The sequence below is a fragment of the Pongo abelii genome, chromosome 15, assembly GCF_028885655.2.
Source record: "Pongo abelii isolate AG06213 chromosome 15, NHGRI_mPonAbe1-v2.0_pri, whole genome shotgun sequence".
NCBI lineage: Eukaryota > Metazoa > Chordata > Mammalia > Primates > Hominidae > Pongo > Pongo abelii.
The window spans coordinates 56,619,747-56,642,162 of NC_072000.2; the positions used below are offsets into that span (position 1 = coordinate 56,619,747).

Here is a 22,416-nt window from a genome sequence, read left to right on the forward strand (position 1 = left end):
CATCCTCTGCCTCAGCCTCCCAAGTAGCTAGGACTATAGGTGTGGTTATAGTCCTGATTGATTGATTGCAGAGACAGAGCCTTGCTATGCTGACCAGGTTGGTCTCAAACTACTGGCCCCAAGAAATCCTCTTACCTCAGCCTCCCAAAGTGCTGGGATTTCAGGCATGAGCCACTGGATCCGGCCCATTTTTTTTTTTTCTATTAGATTGTTTCCATATTAAAATCAGAAAACCTTGCTAATTATATCCACTATCAACTACTCAACTTTAACTGGACCTTGCTGTTTCTCAATATATTCTTTTATAACCTTTCTATTCATGTGTTCCAAATGTTTTTCATATTCCAGTGCTTAAATCTAACATCTTTCACAAGAAGTGACCTTGCCTCCTACTTTCGTAGAAAAAAATAGAATCCATCTGCCAAATTCTCTTATCCTTTTCTATATCAAAATATCAGAATCCATACTATATCCACATTTTTTATTATAACAAAGGGCTGCTTTGCAAATTATTTTAAATTTTTTGTGCAGACCTCCAACTTTTCCTTTAATTTTCTTTTCTTCCCTCTTGACTCAAAAGTGTCTTCCTTTTCAGGACTAACATGCCTCTTCTGTCTAGAGCCTTCCTAACAATTAAACTAACTCACTCTCTCTTACTCTCGCTCTCACTCGCTCGCTCTCTCTCTCTCTCTGTCTCTCCACTCTCCATCTTCTACTTTGCCCTCTATTTAGTCAATTTCTGACCAACAGATTGCTGAATCTTCAACCATGAAGAATCTTTTACCCTACTTTAAATTTAACAGATTAGCCTGCTATTGTTTTATGTACGCAAGACTGAGGCCAGGTACGGTGGCTCACGCCTGTAATCCCAGCACTTTGGGAGGCCAAGGCGGGTGGATAACTTGAGGTCAGGAGTTCGAGACCAACCTGGTCAACATGGTGAAATCCTGTCTCTACTAAAAAACACAAAAATTAGCCAGGCATAGTGGCAAGCGCCTGCAGTCCCAGCTACTTGGGAGGCTGAGGCACGAGAATCGCTTGAACCTGGGAGGCAGAGGTTGCAGTGAGCTGAGATCGCACCACTGCATTCCAACCTGGGCAACAGAGGGAGACTCAGTCTCAGAAAAAAGAAAAGAAAAGAAAACAAAAGACCCACAAGTCAGAGTGAAAGACCGTTTATCACTTATGGCTAAAGCAGCAACAAAAGCAATGTCTTTTTGCTGTGAGTCTCAAAGCCCCCAAATTCATAGGGCAACGCTGGGAGAGGATGTTACCTGCGCATGCAGTGGGGAATGCTACAGGAGAGAAAACCCTGAAATAAAAAGAGAGACAGAGATAGACATTTATTCTAGAGTGTAAGCAAATCTTCACCAGGGAGAGAGAGGGAGACTTTACTATCCTGGAATGTCCTCAGGGAGGGCAGTGTTCTCTACCTTTATTATACCAGTCAGGAATATTCCTTCTGACCTTAAAGTAAACACCATCTCTTGCATTCAAGGATGTTTGTCATGCAAACCCCTTTGCTCAGAAGATCCAGACCATGCAAAAACATGAGACGTTCATAGAGAATTCTCTTCCAACACAGATTTTCCCAGGTTTCTCTTAGCTTCAGATATCTCTCAGTCTATACTCACTGCTTCTGTTGTCTTACTTCCTATCAACTCCTTGCACTTCTGCTCTGTCAGTCTGAAAACTATTCTCTGCAAGGTACCAGTGACATACCAGTCACTCAATTAAATGGTCTTTTCTTAATCATTTCTGATGTTTTGCAGAATTTAACAATGGCTCTACTTTCTTCCTTTTAACTCTAAACTACTCTTCTGTTTTCTATGACTAGTCTGATTCTTATGTTTCTCTCCTCTGCCCATCTCCCTTTTCTTTACTCTTGTGCTTTCTAATTCTGACTATTAAATGTGAACATATCACAGGTTGACTCTCATTCTACACTTTTTCCCTTAAGTGTATTCTACTGAGTTTCAGCTGTCACCTCTATAGGTGACTGTAATTTCCTTCTTACATTCCAAAACTCACCTATTATCTTTATTTCTGGCTAGATGTAATACATTTTAAATATAACAGTACATTTCGTGACCTGGCTTATAAGTTTTTTGTCAGTGGTGCCCTCATTCTATCAATTGTTTAGATTCAAAACCTGAGAATATAGTTTAGTCAGCTCAAGTTCAACAGTCTTTTAACTGGAATTCTTTGCCCCACCGTAATGCATTTTCTACACTGTCACTTAAGGAATCATTCAAACATAGAATCATATTACAGAGTTTATAGCCAGCCCAATTCTTCAGCATTTTATACAAAGCCTCCATGATTTGATGACTGCTTGCCTCCAGCTTCAACTTCTGCTGTTTCCCACACTATCCCACACACCACCACCACACGAAAGCACTTTATTTGACCTTAATTCACTGCTCATTTATTCAAACACTGTCTGAAAGCCTACTGTGAACTAGGCATTATGGTAGGTACTAGGGCGCTATATCTGAGTAAGTTATGGTCTTTCTTAAGAGAGAAATAAATATGTAAATAAATGATATAGATTATGATTAATAATGCAAGGATAAAAAGAGTTTTCTCTCTCCCTGAGACACTTAACCTAACAATATAAAGAATGACATTCTAGTAATGTCTGGAAGGATGAGTTGGAATTTGTTATATGGCCATAAAACATAGTCTAAGCAAAGTAAAAATATGTACAAAGGCACAGAGATATAAAATTGAACCACCTATTTGAAGAGTTGTAAATAATTCAGAATGACCAGGCCAGGTGCAGTGGCTCATGCCTATAATCCCAGTACTTTGGGAGGCTGAGGCGGGCGGATCATCTGAGGTCAGGAGCTCGAGACCAGCCTGGCCAGCCTGGTGAAACCCTGTTTCTACTAAAAATACAAAAATTAACTGGGCATGGTGGCACATGCCTGTAGTTCCAGCTACTCGAGAGGCTGAGGCAGGAGAATTGCTTGAACCATGGAGGTGGATGTTGCAGTGAGCCAAGATCGTGGCAGTGCACTCCAGCCTGGGTAACAGAGTGAGACTCCTTCAGTAAAAAGTAAAACGAAATAATAATTCAGAATGACTAAACTGTAAGTTTGAAGGTAGGCCTAAAAGGATACAAGGATGGGAAGGTGGACCTAGGCAATAAAAAACCGTTTATGTATTAAAGGAGTGTGGACATTTTTCTGGAATAGTGTGATCAGATGTACTTTTTTAAAAGAAGTTCCTCCATCATAATAATTTATTCAGGTAAGAATCATTGGTAGATATTACAAACTAGTCAAGGAGATTTGAAGAATAAAAGATATTTACATCATCTCTAAATATTGCTCTATTACTCTTTAAATACAATGGGAAAACAGTAACTAAATGGTGGAAAAGCACTATAAATACCACTTTAACCAGTTGATTAAAGTTTTTTATTGTGTTTTGTTTCTGAGACAGAATTTTGCTCTTGTTGCCCAGGCTGGAGAGCAGTGATGCAATCTTGGCTCACTGCACCCTCTGCCACCCGAGTTCAAGCAATTCTCCGTCCTCAGCCTCCCGAGTATCTGGGACTACAGGTGCGTGCCACCACTCCCGGCTGCTTTTTTTTATTTAATAGAGACGGGGTTTCACCGTGTTGGCCAGGCTGGTCTCGAACTCCTAACCTCAGGTGATCCACCTGCCTCAGCCTCCCAAAGTGCTTAGATTACAGGTGTGAGCCACCGCTCCTGGCCCGAGTGATTAAAGTTAACATCACAGTAATTGGACAAATCAACATCATGAACCTCCTGATATAATACATTGAAGAGAATGCAACATCATCACTTCTGTGGTAATCCTACCAAAATGCATATCCAAAATCTAATCATAAAGAAACACTATAAGATCACTGGTCTCTATATTCTTCAAAACTGTGAGTATCATGAAAGACAAAGGAAAGAAGTGAAGATTAAAAGAGACTAAATACACATGAAATATGTACATAATGCATAATCCTGGATTTTTTTCATAAAAGACTTTATTGGAATGATTGGAAAAATATGAATAAGGTCTGAAAATTACATGATAGTATACATATTCAGTTTTATGATTTTTGTAATTATACTGTGGTTACATAGGAGAATTTTCATCTTTAGAGAAGTATACATTGAAGTACTTAGGGCAAAGGAGTGTCAAACAACTTTCTCTCAAATGATTTTTTGAAAATCATATATAGAACGTTGATGTTCATAGCAGCAGCATTCACAATAGCCAAAAGGTAGAGGCTACCTAAGTGTCCATTGATGGATGAATGGATAAGCAAAAAGTGGTATACACATGCAATGGAATATTATGCAGCCTTAGAAAGAAAGGACATTCTGACACATGCTACAGTGTAAATAAACCTCGAAGACATTATGCTAAATGAAAGTCACAAAAGGACAAATATTGTGTGAATCTACTTGTATGAGGTACATATAGTAGTCAAATTCATAAGGACAGAAAGTAGAGAGATGGCTGCCAGAGCCTGGAGGAGGAGGGAATGGGGAGTTGTTGTTTGATGAATGGGTGTAGAGTTTCAGTTTGGGAAGATGAAAAGATTCAGGAGATGGATTAAGGTGATGGTTGCACAACATTGTGTATGTACTTAATGCCACTGAACCATACACTAAAAAATGATTAACTTTTATGTTCTATCTATGTTACCACAATTTTTAAAAATTAAATGAATCATTTATGGAGGGGGAATTTTAAAAAGTGATCAGATGAACAGTTATCTGAAGAGGTAGATGGAATTAAGAATGAAGGTAATCAATTAAAAGGTTGCTGTAATCCACTGTGATAGTGGAGATGGCAAAAGTGGATGCATCTATGACTTAATATAAGTAATACAGTTTAGAGACTAATAGTATACTATTTTAGACTCCTTCATTACATTCAGCCTCTGGTAGATGGTAGTACTGTTACCAAAACACAGTCAGGCACCACATAACAACGTTTCAGTCAATAACTCACCCCACATACAACAGTGGTCCCATAAGATTATAATGAAGCTGAAATATTCCTATAACCTAGTGATGTTGCAGCCATTTTAACATCATAGCCATTGTAACGTCATAGCACAATGCATTACTCACATGTTTATGGTGATGCTAGTGTAAACAAAGCTGTGCTGCCAGGGGTATAAAAGTGTAGCACATACAATTATGTACAGTATATAACACTGGATAATAAATGATTATGTTACTGGTTTATGTATTTACTATTATTTTAGAATGCCTTTCTACTTATTAAAAAAAAGTTAACTGTAATACAGCCTCATGTAGGTCCTTCAGGAAGTATTCCAGAAGAAGGCATTGTTATCATAGGAGATGACAGCTCCATACATGTTATTGCATCTAAACACCTTCCAGTGGCACAAGATGTGGAGTTAGAAGACAGTGATACAGATGGTCCTGACCCTGTGTAGGCCTAAGCTAATGGGTGTATTTATGTCTTAGCTTTTAAGAAAAAAGTTCAAAAAGTAAAAAATAAAAATGAAAACATTTTACAATAGAAAAAAAGCTTATTGAACACGGATATGAAGAAAGAAAATATTTTTGTACAGCTGTATGATGTATTTGTGTTTTAAGCCAAGGGTTAGTACAAGAGTCAAAAACTTAAAAAGTGTATAAATTTAAAAAGTTATAGTAAGCTGAAGTTAATTTATTGTTCATTTTTAAAAATAAATTTAGTGTAGCGTAAATGTACAATGTTTATAAAGTCTACAGTAGTGTACAGTAATGTCCTAGGCCTACACATTCACTTACCACTCACTCACTGACTCACCCAGAGCAACTTCCAGCCCTGTAAGCTGCATTCATATTAAGTGCCCTATACAAGTGCACCATTTTTTATCTTTTATACCACGTTTTTACTGTATGTTTTCTATGTTTAGATACACAAATACTTACCATCGTGTTATACTTGCACATAGCATTTGGTACAGCAGTAACATGCCGCACAGGTTTGTAGCCTAGGAGCATAGGCTATATACCATATGGCCTAGGTATGTAGTAGGCTATACCATCTAGGTTTGTGTAAATATACTCTGTAATGTTCACACACTGACACATTGTGCTTTTTTTGTTGTTTGTTTTGTTTTTTATTATACTTAAAGTTCTAGGATACATGTGTACAATGTGCAGGTTTGTTACATAGGTATACATGTGCCATGTTGGTTTGCTGCACCCATCAACTCGACATTTACATTAGGTATTTCTCCTAATGCTATCCCTTCCCCAGCCACCACCCCCTTATAGGCCCCAGTGTGTGATGTTCCCCGCCCTGTGTCCATGTGTTCTCATTGTTCAACTCCCACCTATACATGAGAACATGCGGTATTTGGTTTTTGGTCCTTGTGACAGTCTGCTGAGAATGATATTTTCCAGCTTCACCCATGTCCCTGCAAAGGACAGGAACTCATTCTTTTTTATGGCTGTATAGTATTCCATGTTGTATATGTGCCACATTTTCTTAATCCAGTCTATCATTGATGGACATTTGGGTTGCTTCCAAGTCTTTACTATTGTGAATAGTGCTGCAGTAAACATACGTGTGCATTGTCTTTATAGTAGCATGGTTTATAATCCTTTGGGTATACACCCAGTAATGGGATCGCTAGGCCAAGTGTATTTCTAGTTCCAGATCCTTGAGGAATCGCCACACTGTCTTCCACAATGGTTGAACTAATTTATATTCCCACCAACAGTGTAAAAGCGTTCCTATTTCTCCACATCCTCTCCAGCATCTGTTGTTTCCTGACTTTTTAATGATCACCATTCTAACTGGTGTGAGATGGTATCTCATTGTGGTTTTGATTTGCATTTCTCTAATGAGCAGTGATGATGAGTATTTTTTCATGTGTCTGTTGGCTGCATAAATGTCTTCTTTTGAGAAGTGTCTGTTCATATCCTTTGCCCACTTTTTGATGGTGTTTTTTGGTTTTTTCTTGTAAATTTGTTTAAGTTCTTTGTAGATTCTGGATATTAGCCCTTTGTCAGATGGGTAGATTATAAAAATTTTCTCCCATTTTGTAGGTTGCCTGTTCACTCTGATGACAGTTTCTTTTGCTATGCAGAAGCTCTTTAGTTTAATTAGATCCCATTTGTTTATTTTGGCTTTTGTTGCCATTGCTTTTGGTGTTTTAGTCATGAAGTCTTTGCCCATGCCTATGTCCTGAATGGTATTGCCTAGGTTTTCTTCTAGGGTTTTTATGGCTTTAGGTCTTACATTTAATTCTTTAATGCGTCTTGAATTAATTTTTGTATAAGGTGTAAGGAAAGGATCCAGTTTCAGCTTTCTACATTTGGCTAGCCAGTTTTCCCAGCACCATTTATTACATAGGGAATCCTTTTCCCATTGCTTGTTTTTGTCAGGTTTGTCAAAGGTCAGATGGTTGTAGATGTGGGGTGTTATTTCTGAGGCCTCTGTTCTGTTCCATTGGTCTATATATCTGTTTTGGTACCAGTACCATCCTGTTTGGTTACTGTAGCCTTATAGTATTGTTTGAAGTCAGGTAGTGTGATGTCTCCAGCTTCGTTCTTTTTGCTGTTTTGCTAGGATTGTCTTGGCTATGCGGGCTCTTTTTTGGTTCCATATGAACTTTAAAGTAGTTTTTCCAATTCGGTGAAGAAAGTCATTGGTAGCTTGATGGGGATAGCAATGAATCTATAAATTACCTTGGGCAGTATGGCCATTTTCACGATACTGATTCTTCCTATGCATGAGCATGGAATGTTCTTCCATTTGTTTGTGTCCTCTTTGATTTCGTTGAGCAGTGGTTTGTAGTTCTCCTTGAAGAGGTCCTTCACATCCCTTGTAAGTTGGATTCCTAGGTATTTTATTCTCTTTGTAACAATTGTGAATGGGAGTTCACTCATGATTTGCCTGTTTGTCTGTTATTGGTGTATAGGAATGCTTGTGATTTTTGCACATTGATTTTGTATCCTGAGACTTTGCTGAAGTTGCTTATCAGCTTAAGGAGATTTTGGGCTGAGACGATGGGGTTTTCTAAATATACAATCATGTCATCTGCAAACAGGGACAATTTGACTTCCTCTTTTCCTGATTGAATACCCTTTATTTCTTTCTCTTGCCTGATTGCCCTGGCCAGAATTTCCAACACTATGTTGAATAGGAGTGGTGAGAGAGAGCATCCTTGTCTTGTACCGATTTTCAAAGGGAGTGCTTCTAGTTTTTGCCCATTCAGTATGATACTGGCTGTGGGTTTGTAATAAATAGCTCTTATTATTTTGAGATATGTTGCATCAATTTCTAGTTTATTGAGAGTTTTTAGCATGAAGAGCTGTTGAATTTAATCGAAAGCCTTTTCTGCATCTATTGAGATAATCATGTGGTTTTTGTCATTGGTTCTGTTTATGTAATGGATTATGTTTATTGATTTCCATATGTTAAACCAGCCTTGCATCCCAGGGATGAAGCCAAGTTGATTGTGGTGGATAAGCTTTTTGATGTGCTGCTGGATTCAGTTTGCCAGTATTTTATTGAGAAGATTCACATTGATGTTTATTAGGGATATTGATCTAAAATTTTCCTTTTTTGTTGTGTCTCTGCCAGGCCTTTGTGTCAGGATGATGCTGGCCCCATAAAATGAGTTAGGGAGGAGTCCCTCTTTTTCTATTGATTGTAATAGTTCAGAAGGAATGGTAGCAGCTCCTCTTTGTACCTCTGGTAGAATTCGGCTGTGAATCCATCTGGTCCTGGACGTTTTTTGGTTAGTAGGCTATTAATTATTGCCTCAATTTCAGAACCTGTTATTGATCTATTCAGAGATTCAACTTCTTCCTGGTTTAGTCTTGGGAGGGTGTGTGTGTCTAGGAATTTATCCATTTCTTCTGGATTTTCTAGTTTATTTGCATAGAGGTGTTTATAGTATTCTCTGATGGTAGTTTGTAATTCTGTGGGATCAGCGATGATATCCCCTTTATCATTTTTTGTTGCATCTATTTGATTCTTCTCTCTTTTCTTCTTTATTAGTCTTGCTAGCGGTCTCTCTGTTTTGTTGATCTTTCAAAAAACCAGCTCCTGGATTCATTGATTTTTTGAAGAGTTTTTCATGTATCTATCTCCCTCAGTTCTGCTCTGATCTTAGTTGTTTCTTGCCTTCTGCTAGCTTTTGAATGTGTTTGCTCTTGCTTCTCTAGTTCTTTTAATTTTGATGTTAGGGTGTCAATTTTAGATCTTTCCTGCTTTCTCTTGTGGAATTTAGTGCTATAAATTTCCCTCTACACACTGCTTTAAATGTGTCCCAGAGATTCTGGTATGATGTGTCTTTGCTCTCATTGGTTTCAAAGAACATCTTTATTTCTGCCTTCATTTCATTGTTTACCCAGTAGTCATTCAGGAGCAGGTTGTTCAGTTTCCATGTAGTTGTGCAGTTCTGAGTGAGTTTCTTAATCCTGAGATTGATTGCACTGTGGTCTGAGACACAGTTTGTTGTCATTTGTGTTCTTTTACATTTGTTCAGGAGTGTTTCACTTCCAATTATGTGGTCAGTTTTAGAATAAGTGTGATGTGGTGCTGAGAAAAAGGTATATTCTGTTGATTTGGGGTGGAGAGTTCTGTAGATGTCTATTAGGTCTGCTTGGTGCAGAGCTGAATTCAAGTCCTGGATATCCTTGTTAACCTTCTGTCTCTTTGATCTGGCTAATATTGACAGTGGGGTGTTAAAGTCTCCCATTATTGGGAGTCTAAGTCTCTTTGTCGATCTCTAAGGACTTGCTTTATGAGTCTGGTTGCTTCTGTATTGGGTGCATATATATTTAGGATAGTTAGCTCTTCTTGTTGAATTGATCCCTTAACCATTATGTAATGGCCTTCTTTGTCTCTTTTGATCTTTGTTGGTTTAAAGTCTGTTTTATCAGACTAGGATTGCAACCCCTGCTTTTTTTTGCTTTCCATTTGCTTGGTAGATCTTCCTCCATCCCTTTTTTTTGAGCCTATGTGTGTCTCTGCACATGAGATGGGTCTCCTGAATGCAGCACACTAATGGGTCTTGACTCTTTATCCAATTTGCCAGTCTGTGTCTTTTAACTGGGGGCATTTAGCCCATTTACATTTAAGGTTAATATTGTTATGTGTGAATTTGATCCTGTCATTGTGATGTTAGCTGGTTATTTTGCCCATTAATTGATGCAGTTACTTCATAGCATCGATGATCTTTATAATTTGGCATGTTTTTGCAGTGGCTGGTACCGGTGTTTCTTTCCATGTTTAGTGCTTCCTTCAGGAGCTCTTGTAAGGCAGGCCTAGTGGTGACAAAATCTCTCAGCATTTGCTTGTCTGCAAAGGATTTTATTTCTCCTTCGCTTATGAAGCTTAGTTTGTCTGGATATGAAATTCTGGGTTGAAAATTCTTTTCTTTAAGAATGTTGAATATTGAACCCCACTCTCTTCTGGTTTGTGGGGTTTCTGCCGAGAGATCAGCTGTTAGTCTGATGGGCTTCCCTTTGTGGGTAACCCGACCTTTCTCTCTGGCTGCCCTTAACATTTTTTCCTTCATTTCAACCTTGGTGAATCTGACAATTATGTGTCTTGGGGTTCCTCTTCTCGAAGAGTATCTTTGTGGTGGTCTCTGAATTTCCTGAATTTGAATGTTGGCCTGCCTTGCTAGGTTAGGGAAGTTCTCCTGGATAGTATCCTGAAGAGTGTTTTGTAACTTGGTTCCATTCTCCCCATCACTTTCAGGTACACCAATCAAATGTAGATTTGGTCTTTTCACATGGTCCCATGTTTCTTGGAGGCTTTTTTCATTTCTTTTTACTCTTTTTTCTCTAATCTTGTCTCCTCGCTCTGTTTTATTAATTTATCTTGAATCACTGATATCCTTTCTTCCACTTGATTGAATCAGCTATTGAAGCTTGTGCATGCATCACGAAGTTCTCATGCTGTGGTTTTCAGCTCCATCAGGTCATTTAAGGTCTTCTTTACACTGTTTATTCTAGTTAGCCATTCGTCTGACCTTTTTTCAGGGTTTTTTGCTTTCTTGCATTGGGTTAGAACATGCTCCTTTAGCTTGGAGAAGTTTGATTACTGACCTTCTGAAGCCTACTTCTGTCAACTCGTCAAACTCATTCTCCATCCAGTTTTGTTCCATTGCTGGCGAGGATCTGCTGTCCTTTGGAGGAGAAGAGGCACTCTGGTTTTTGGAATTTTCAGCTTTTGTGTTCTGGTTTCGCCCCATTTTTGTGGTTTTATTTACCTTTGCTCTTTGATGTTGGTGATCTACAGATGGGGTTTTGGTGTGGATGTCCTTTTTGTTGATGTTGATGCTATTCCTTTCTGTTTGTTAGTTTTCCTTCTAACAGTCAGGCCTCTCAGCTGTAGGTCTGTTGGAGTTTGCTGGAGGTCCACTTCAGAACCTATTTGCCTGGGTATCACCAGGGGAAGCTGCAGAACAGCAAATATTGCAGAATAACAAATATTGCTGCCTGGTCCTTCCTCTGGATGCTTCATCCCAGAGGGGCACCCGCCTGTATAAGGTGTCTGTCGGCCCCTACTGGGAGGTGTCTCCCAGTCAGGCTACACAGGGGTCAGGGACCCACTTGAGGAGGCAGTCTGTCCATTCTCAGAGCTCGAACTCCGTGCTGGGAGAATCACTGCTCTCTTCCGAGCTGTTAGACAGGGACGTTTAAGTATGCAGAAGTTGTCTGCTGCCTTTTGTTCAGCTATGCCCTGCCCACAGAGGTGGCGTCTAGAGAGGCAGTAGGCCTTGCTGAGCTGCGGTGGGCTCCGCCCAGTTCGAGCTTCCCAGCTGGTTTGTTTACCTATTCAAGCCTCAGCAATGGCGGATGCCTCTCCCCCTGCCAGGCTGCAATGTTGCAGGTCGATCTCAGACTGCTGCGCTAGCACTGAGCAAGGCCCTGTGGGCGTGGGACCCACTGAGCCAGGCACAGGAGGGAATCTCCTGGTCTGCCACTTGCTAAGACCGTGGGAAAAGTGCAGTGTTTGGACAAGAGTATACCATTCCTCCAGGTACAGTCTGTCACAGCTTCCCTTGCTTAGGAAAGGGAAATTCCCCAACCCCTTGTGCTTCCCAGGTGAGGCGACATCCTGCCCTGCTTCAGCTCACCCTCCATGGGCTGCACCCACTGTCCAACCAGTCCCAATGAGATGAACCAGGTACCTCAGTTGGAAATGCAGAAATCACCTGTCTTCTGCGTCAACCTTGCTAGGTGCTGCAGACTGGAGCTCTTCCTATTTGGCCATCTTGGAAGGGACCCGTTTTATATCTCCAAATGGTGCATTTGTAACAATGCATTTCTCAGAAAATATCTCTGTCATTAAGTGACACATGGCTGTACAGTAGGTATGAGTAGATGCTCAGGCATCTATCTTTGCCTGATGATTCACCTGCCTAACACCAATTTACTCTTCATAAGTTCGCTCAAATATTAGAGAAGTCCTCCCTGACGCTCCAGACAGTTTTTCCCCTTACCTCATACCCTTTCTTGGAGTGAATTAGTCTTTTTCTCTTTCTAGATTTTGTGATAGCATATTTTGCATTTATATCACAATGTATCAAAATAGATGGTTTTTCTGTTCTTTCATACTCTGAGCTCATAGAGAGCAGAAACCGTGGTCATGTTTATGAATCCATGGCACCTTTCATAGAGTGTGATATATAATAGGCACTTGATAAATGTTTAAATGAAATCAGTGAGTTACCATGTACCTTCACTATTTTTCTTCATATTGTACTTTCTTCTTTCTTTCCAGGTCCCCAAACTTCATACTCTAGGACTTCAATAGTCCTGTAACTGGTCTTTCTACTTTTATTTTGTAGTTCCTCTGTAGTAGCCTGTACACTAATGTCAGATTAGTGAAATTCCATATTTTGGAATAGCTGTATAAAAACTTTCAATATCTTCCCATTATCTAAAGAATAATTTAAAGTTCACCAGTAAGGACTTGAGACCCGTAATACTATGTTCGCAGAATATACCATGTTTATTTCAAATTTTGTTTACCTACTCACCTAACTTTATTCAACAAGTATCTGAGCACCTGCCTTTTGTAAGGCTTTGTAAAAGAAGAAAGTTTACTAAATATGATATATGCTCATTATCTTTGTGTTCACTTTTGGTACCTCATTTCGTTTTACTAATTCATTTCATTACTGAAGAAAATAGTCTTTGGAGAATACTCAGCCATATTCATATTTAAGCAAGAAGTTCCATTTTAGAATAAAACATGACTAATATAATGAAGTTTAGGATAGGTGGCAAGCCATTCAGCACAATGTCTGCCTCATAATAAAAGTACAGTAAATGTTTAAACTGAATTAATTCTGTTTCAGTCTTTAAAGATAGAAATGTAGGTTTATGTTGATAACAAAGAAAGTTATTGATTTATTGTTTTAAGCCTTTGGAAACCTGTCTCTTAGTTTATGGTAGTTCAACTGTTAACATTTGTACTTTGCTTACTATATGTTATTTATAGTGGTAGCACTTTAAAACACAAAATCAGAACATATTTAAGAATTCTATATTACACGTTTTCAAAATTTTCTTTTTATATTCTCTTTATAGGTTATATGTAAAGTCAGATGTGCCACTGAACTTGACAGACACAAGTAAGTTTTATGAGTATCTAAATTTCTATCTAAAAGATCTAAAGCATTAATTCATTAATATTAAGGCTTAGTATCTAAAAGATCTAATTTTTTTTCATAGTAGACTTCTCATGGTAGAAGGGAGTGGTTGTTGAGGGCACCTTCACGGTTTTATAGAAAACCAAGTTGTTAGATTGGTTCAAAGGAATCAAATTGAGTAGCCCACATTTCTCTCCCTTCAGCCATACAGCTGACTAATTTTTTGTTTTTTTGCTGCTCTGTCCCTGCACTGCTTCAAATGTTAGATCTAACTTCATAGGGTCCACTTTTGCCAAAGTTAGATTATGCTGTTTGGAGTGAGAATGTTCCATGAAATAGGTAATATTTCAGTACTGATCAATCTCAAAAGCGGGAGTGCTAAGCTGTGGAGTCAGGAGATTGGGGTTTCCAACCCAATTTTCCCACTAACTTGCTGACTGTGCAACTCATGTGCCCTCTACTAGTTTCAAAACTAATTATCTGGATATGTAGGTAATTTCAAGATCCTTTTTGGGTTTCAAACTATGTAATTACTGTTTTTATTATTTAATCTGAGAGAACTTCAAAATACAACCTTTTAAAACTAAAATCTTTTTGCTTTGCATGTACACTAAGCAGTTTTGTTTGCTTGTTACAGATTGCACGTTACCTTCAATTTACCTCGTTTAAACCATTTCCAAAGGCAGCTACTTTATGATTTCCACTATTGAAATGACCCAATATATCAGGAAGCCAGATAAATTTCAGCATCATATGTATTTAATTTGGAAGTATAAATGTGTTTGAACTGGTATTATGTTCGTGCAGATAGTTGTTACTGCTACTTGATACACATAGCAGCCTTAACTGAAGAGTTCTTATGAGGTAGCCTAAATTTTCTTAGGGAGAAGAGATTAAGGATTTTATGTGCAGAGTTGCTCTTCATGCATAGTAAATATGCAACTTTTTAAGAACATGAGGTATTAACGGGTGCTTGAAACTCTACATGTACTGTCCCTATGTTCTTCTTTAGTCAAGTTTGAAAGCATTTTTTGCTATAAACAGAAGTTCATAAGGAATATTGTTTAAAACATACTTTGTTTAACTCTTAAAATTTTTTTTCCTTTTTTTTTTTTTTTTTGATACAGTCTCGCACTCTCACCCATGCCGGAGTGCAGTGGCGCTGTCTTGGCTCACTGCAACCTCCACCTCCTGGATTCAAGTGATTCTCGTGCCTCAGCCTCCTGAATAGCTGGGACTACAGGCGTGTGCTGCCATACCCACCTAATTTTTGTATTTTTAGTAGAGATGTGGTTTCTCCATGTTGGCCAGGCTGATCTCGAACTCCTGGCCTCAAGTGATCTGCCTGCCTCGGCCTCCCAAAGTTCTGAGATTAAGGCATGAGCCACCATGCCTGGCCTAACTCTTAAAATTGATATTTTAATCAATTAAAATTTAATCAGTATAAATTTAGATACAGTATATTAATTTTCAGGCACATTGTAAAAACATGATAATTCTTGGATTGGAAAGGTTAATGAAAATATGCTTAATAGTTATAAAAATGAAAAATTTGGGATTACTTGAAATAGTGTTAAAATAGTCCTATCTTATTCCTGGTGGAGAAACTGAGTTCAAGTCAACCTGAGACTATTTCTGAATAAATGCTTAAAAATCTATGCCATTCATAAACATTTCAAATTGAAGGAATTCTTGTACCTAACATAACACACTAATTCAGAATTAAATTTAATTTCTTATTAGTTACATAACCATCTAATATACTTTTTTTCTTTCAGAATTCTACTGCATTTGGGCTTTATAATGGCAAGCCTGCTCTTTTTAGTGGTGAACTTGACTTGTGCAATGCTAGTTCATGGAGATGTCCCAGAAAATCAGTTGAAATGGACTGTGTTTGTTCGAGCATTAATTAATGATAGCCTGTTTATTCTTTGTGCCATCTCTTTAGTTTGTTACATATGCAAAATTACAAAAATGTCATCAGCTAATGTCTACCTCGAATCAAAGGTAAGAATATTTCTTAAATTGGCACTTGAAAATCTAATTTCAAATTCTTACCCTACTAATCATATTTTAATGGAAAGTTTATATTGCTATTTTATTTTATTTTATTTGAGACAGGGTCTCGCCATATTAGTCAGGCTAGAGTGCAGTGGCTATTCACAGATGCAATCATTGTGCAGTACAGCCTTGAGCTTTTGGGATCAAGTGATCCTCTGCCTCAACCTCCCAAGTAGCTGGGACTACAGGCATATTGCTTTTTTAAAAAATATCCTGAATGACAGTTACACTTTGAGCATGAAAGAATAATCACTAGAAATTAAAAGTTATTCAATATTTGGTCCTTACTAAACAGTGGTTTAAAGAAAAGAAGAAAGAATATACTAAGCATATTGTATTTTCTGTGATTCTGCATTGGAGGCTAATCACATGAAATAAATCAGAATATATATGAATGGATTAAAAATAGTCTATAATATAAAACCATGCTAGCATCTTAAGATTTTGCCCAGTAAGGGTGGCAGGGTTAGCAATGTTAAGATGTCATATAGGTAAAAGTGGTTTTTATTTGTATAAAGGTTAGAAAATGTTACTTCACCCAATAATATGAGGGTTGTATGATATTTGAAACAACTAATTGTGTAGCAAAATTTATAAATGCCTTGCTTCTCCCTTGCCTTATACTTTGGATCAACAAACAGAAGCCAAATAGTAGCCCATTAACAAAGAAACATGGAAGTTTCTACCATTGTTGATTGACCATGTGATTGAGTAGAAAATTGATCATCACAGTTTATGTGTGGCATTGGGTGTGAGGGGGTAGATATGTGGATATTGGGGTATGGGTATGTACATAAATACATTTTTACAATCACTTCCATAGGAGAGCTTGCCTTCTTGCTTTAATTTGACATCATTGCCTATTCACTAATAATAAGTTGAGATAGTATCTTAGACAGTTAAAACAGTCCTCTGAAATATTTTTAGGCTTCTATATTGTCATTATCCTTAATATAGTCCTAGTAAAGTAAGGTACTATAATTAAATATATGGTAATCAACTTGTCCTTTAAATGTAGGCAGAGATTTTAATTTTACTTTTTAAATATGTTTCAGTGGAATGCTGGGGGGGAGATATGTTTGTGTGTGTGTGTATATATATATATATAGAGAGAGAGAGAGAGAGAGAGAAGAGACAAAGAAAATCAGACTTTCAAACTTATTAATCTTACCTGGAAAATTATTTTATTAAATTTCTAGTCTAGTTTGCTCCTAACATTTAAATATTTTAGCTAATTCAGGCTTTGGTTTGACTGTTAAGAATAATACTGTCACTGTTACAGTCCATAATCTTTAGGTAGGAGCAATGGCATCTTTATTTAGTATAATAACATCACTATAGAATTCATACCTGTTGCTTGTCTAGGGATAAAGCATAAATAGATGTTGAATTTCAAGTGCTTCTTCTCTGGATACCTAGTGTGTTTCTAAGTTTGGTTTTTTACTCGCTTTGAAATAGATAATACTCTGAATAAAAGTCACCAATCTGAGAAGAAAATTTCATTTACTAAATCCTCCAGAATTATTAGAACACCATTCCCTTACTATCATATGAAAGGTATTCACTTATTTATTATTATTTAAAGTTTTACATTTAAAAGCTGCATGGATTCAGAATTATCTAGGAATACTACAGATATACATGTTCAGACATGTTCACCTATAAAGGTAGATGACATACTAGATGATTTGTGTAATATTGTAATGTTAAGTAGTTCCCAGTCTTCCTAACTAGATTATAAACTTTTTTGTATTCAAAGAGCATGTCATCTTGCTTTCATGTTCTTGTATAATCACTAGACTCATTTTTGACTTTTGACTTCTATAACAGTGTACAATAATAGTCATTCCTTTTATTCAGTCAACAAGTGTTTATTGAGCATCTACCTCTTTCACTTTCTGGGGTTTTTTTTTGGTTGTTTCTCTCTCTCTGTCTCTCTCTCTCTCTCAATACCTTTGGTACTCTTTCACTATCAAACTGACCCTGTTTCTTGTTGTCTTTAAGAGCATTTCCTTAAAGTTCAGACTTTGGTCTTCTGTCTTCCTCTTTTCATTCTTTCTTCCTTCCTTTACATGTTCTGTGACAATAAGATCCTCTGTAATTTGTCTCAACCAATCTTACCTTCCTTATTTCCAAATAAAACACAGTATGCCCTCTATCTCTATGTTCTTAGGCTGTTTTATTATCCAGGAATGGCTTTCCTCTCACACATCTCTATCTGATTGTTCATGTCTTATCTAACTTTAAAGACCTCACTTAATCTTTCCCCTTCTTATGAACTCAATTTGATCCCTTCTCCCCCAGCTCTAAAATAAAATTTAGAAATAACTCACTATCTGAATTATCTTAAAATTTTATTTATTTCTCTTGGGACACTTATCAGTTTATACAAAGTGGCATTTGTATGTGCAATCTAATTTTTTTGTATTTTTTAATTGACGTCATATTTAGTTGTACATATTTTTGGGGTACATGTGATATTTTGCTACATGTATACAATATGTAATAATCAAATCAGGGTAATTGGGATATCATCACCTCAAACATTTATATTTTTGTATTGGAACATTACAGTTCTTTCCAGTTATTTTGAAACATACAATAAATTGTTGTTAACTATAATTTCCATAATGTACTAACGAATACTTACTCCTTCTATCTAACTGTATTTTTGTACTCATCAACCAACTTCTCTTCATCCTCCCCTACCACTCTTCCTTTTCCAGCCTCTAGTAACCATTATTCTACTCTACCTCCATGAGATCCACTTTTGTAGCTCCCACATGTGAGTGAGAACATGCAGTATATTTGTCTTTCTGTGCCTGGCTTATTTCACTTAACATAATGAACTCCAGGTCCATCAATGTTGTTTCAAATGACAGGATTTCATTCTTTTTATGCCCATGTAATAGTCCATTATATACATATACCACATTTTTTTATTCATTCATCTGTTGATGGACACTTAGGTTGAGTCCATATCTTGACTATTATGAATAGTGCTACCATAAATATGGGAGTGCACCTGTCTCTTTGACATAGTAATTTCGTTTCTCTTCGATATCTACCCAGCAGTGACATTTCTGCATCATATGGTAGTTCTATTTTTAGTTTCTCAAGGAACCTCCATACTGCTTTTTGGGGTTGTTTGTTTGTTTCTGAGATGGAGTCTTGCTCTTTCGCTGAGGCTGGAGTGCAGTGGCGCACTCTTGGCTCACTGCAACCTCTGCCTCCCAGGTTCAAGTAATTCTCCTGCCTCAGCCTCCCGAGTAGCTGGGATTACAGGTGCCTGACACCACGCCTGGCTAAATGTTTTTTGTGTTATTAGTAGAGACGGGGTTTCACCATGTTGGCCAGGCTGGTCTCGACCTCCTGACCTCAATCCACCCTCCTCGGCCTCGCAAAGTGCTGGGATTACAGATGGGAGCCACTGCGCCCAGCCTCATACTGTTTTTCATAACGGTTGTCCTACTTTACATTCCCATCAACAGTGTACAGGCATTCCCCTTTCTCTGCATCTCTGCCAGCACTTGATTTTTTGTCTTTTTGATAATAACCATTCTAACTATAGTGAGATGATAATGCATTGTGGTTTTGATTTGCATTTCCCTGATGATTGATGTTGAATTTTTTCATTTAACTGTTTGCCATTTGTATGTCTGCTTTTGTAGAGATGTCTATTCAGGTATGTTGCCCATTTTTAATTTGATTATCTATCTTTTTGCTATTGACTGTTTGAGTTTCTTATATATTCTGGTTATTAATCCCTTGTTGAATGGATAACTTGTAAATATTTACTCCCATTCTGTAGGTTGTCACTTCACTTTGTTAATTGTTTCCTTTGCTGTGCAGGAGCTTTTTAGCCTGATGTAATCCCATTTGTCTATTATTACTTTGGTTGCCTATGCTTTTGAGGTCTTACCCAAAAAATATTTGCCCAGATGAAGGTCCTGGAGCATTTCCCCAATGTTTTCTTCTAGTACTTTCATAGTTTCAGGTCTTACATTTATGTTTTAAATCCATTTTTGTAGATGGTGAGAGATGGGGCTTTTTTTTTTTTTTTCTGAGACGGCGTCTAGCTCTGTCTGTCACCCAGATTGTAGTGCAGTGTTGTGATCTTGGCTCACTACAACCTCCACTTCCCAGGTTCAAGCGATTCTCCAGCCTCAGCCTCCCAGGTAGCTGGAATTACAGGTGCTCACCACCACGCCTGGCTAATTTTTTTGTATTTTTAATAGAGATGGAGTTTTGCCATGTTGGCCAGGCTGCTCCTAAACTCCTGATCTCAGGTGATCCACCTGCCTTGGCCTCCCAAAGTGCCAGGATTACAGGCATGAGCCACCGCATGCAGCCGAAATGGGGCTGTTTAATTCTTCTGCATATGGATAACCAGTTTTCCCAGCACCATTTATTGAGATTGTGACTTCCCCCAGTGTATGTTCTGGGCATCTTTGTCAAAAATAAGTTGGCTGTAAGTGTGTGGATTTATTTCTGAATTCTGTGTTCTATTCCACCGGTCTGTGTGTCTGTTTTTATGCCAGTACCATGCTGTTTTGGATACTATAGCTTTGCAGTATAACTTAAAATCAAATATTGTGATGCTTCCAACTTCATTCTTTTTATTCAGGATTGCTTTAGCTATTCAGGGTCTTTTGTGGTTCCATATAATTTTAGGATTTTTCTTCTATTTCTTTTAAGAATGTAATTGCTATTTTGACAGATATTTCATTGAATCTGTAGATCACTTTGGGTAGTATAGAAATTTGCACAATATTGATTCTTTCAATTAATAAGCATGGGATCTCTTTCCATTTTTTGTGTCCTCTTCAATTTCTTTCTTCACTATTTCATGGTTTTCATTATAAAGATCTTTTACTTCTTAGGTTTAATTTATTCCTAGGTGTTTTTTAGTAGCTGTTGTAAATAAGATTGATTTCTTGATTTCTTTTTCAGATTGATCACTGTTAGCATATAGAAACACTACTGATTTTTGTATGTTGATTTTGTATCCTTCAATTTTACTGATCATTTATCAGTTCTAATAGTTTTTTGTGGAATCTTTAAGTTTTTCAAAATATGAGATCATGTAATCTGTAACGAGGATTAATTTGACTTCTTCCTTTCTAGTCTGGATGCCCTTTATTTCTTTCTCTTGCCTAATTGCTCTGGCTTAGACTTCCAGTACTATGTTGTGTAAAAGTGGTGAAAGTGGGCATCCTTATGTTCTTCCAGATTTTAGTGGAAAGGCTCTCAATTTTTCCCCATTCAATATAGTATTAGTTGTGTATTTGTCATATGTAGACTTTATCTTGCTGAGGTATGTTCTGTACCCTATTTTTTTAGGGCTTTTATCATGAAAGGATGTTGAATTTTATTGAATGCTTTTTAAGCATCTATTGAAATGAACATATGGTTTTTATTCTTCATTCTGTTGCTGTGATATATCACATTTGTTGATTTGTGTACATTGAACCTTCCTTGCATCCCTGGGATGAATCAACTTGATCATGGCAAATGATCTTTTCAATGTGTTGTTGAATTCTGTTTGCCAGTATTTTGTCAGGGATGTTTGCATCTATTTTCATCAGAGATGTTGGCCTGTAGAGTTTTTTGTTGTTTGTCTCTTTTTCTGTTTTTGGTATCAGTGTAATGCTAGCCTCATAGAATGAGTTTGGAAATATTCCCTCTTCTTCAATTTTTTGAAATTGTTTGAGCAAAATTGGTATTAGTTCTTCTTTAAACTTTCAGTAGAATTTAGCTGTGAGGCCATAAGGTCCTGTGCTTTTTCTTTGTTGGGGGACTTTATTATTGTTTTAATATTGTTACTCATTATTGGTGTATTCAGGTTTTCTTCATTATTCAATCATGGTAGGTTATATGTGTTCAAGAACTTACCCATTTCTTCCAGCTTTTCTAATTTGTTGGCATGTAGTTCGTAATAGTCTCTAATGATTTCTTGTATTTCTGTGGTATCTGTTATAATGTTTCCTTTTTCTTTTTCTTTTTTATTTTACATGAACATGTTATTTAATTTCCATGTATTTTTACAGTTTCAGAAGTTCCTCCTGTTACTGAGGAGTTGCTTAAGATTGATAACAACTTTACTTTGATCGCAAAAGAAGAGAAAAGAAACAAGACTGTTTCTAGTCTTGCTCTGTTGCAGCCAGAAAAGATATTGATATGATTTGACTTTGCTTAATTAATTTGTTGAGACTTGTTTTCTGGCCTAACATATGGTCTATTCTGGAGAATGTTTTAGGTACTGATGAGAAAAATGTGCATTCTGCAGCAGTTGGATGAAATGTTTTATGGATGTCTGTTAGGGCTAGTTGGCTTAGAGTATAATTTATCTCCAATGTTTGTTGATTTTCCACCTGGATGATCTGTCCATTGCTAAAAGTGAGGTGTTGAAGTCCCCTACTGCTACTGTAATGCAGTTTATCTCTCCCTTTAGCTTTGCTAATATTAATATTTGCTTCATATATTTGGGTGTTCTTGGTGTTGGATGTGCATATATTTGTTGTTGTCATGTCTTCTTGCTCAGTTGACTGACCCCTTTGTATAATGACGTTTGTGTCTTTTTACAATTTTTGACTTAAAGTCTATTTTATCTCGCCAAGTGCAGTGGTTCATGCCTGTAATCCCAGCACTTTGGGAAGCCAAGGTGGGCAGATGGCTTGGCTCAGGAGTTCAAGACCAGCCTGGCCAACATGGCAAAACCCCGTCTGTAC

General features: G+C 37.4%; 1 protein-coding gene across 3 annotated transcripts in view; it reads left to right on the forward strand.

Moving 5' to 3' along the window:
- GPR137C (G protein-coupled receptor 137C) overlaps positions 1 to 22,416 on the forward strand; it is an 84,334-nt gene that overhangs the window by 31,948 nt on the left and 29,970 nt on the right. Inside the window, exons 2-4 of one of the 3 annotated variants that reach the window (XM_063715848.1) lie at positions 3,472 to 3,569; positions 13,563 to 13,606; positions 15,403 to 15,631. The exons of 1 other annotated variant lie outside the window; for it this stretch is intronic. In XM_063715848.1, the coding sequence (XP_063571918.1) occupies positions 3,486 to 3,569; positions 13,563 to 13,606; positions 15,403 to 15,631 (357 nt within the window). In that variant the 5' untranslated portion in view covers positions 3,472 to 3,485. The remainder of the gene's footprint in view (positions 1 to 3,471; positions 3,570 to 13,562; positions 13,607 to 15,402; positions 15,632 to 22,416) is intronic. One more of the 3 variants, XM_024231722.3, reaches the window with a different exon arrangement.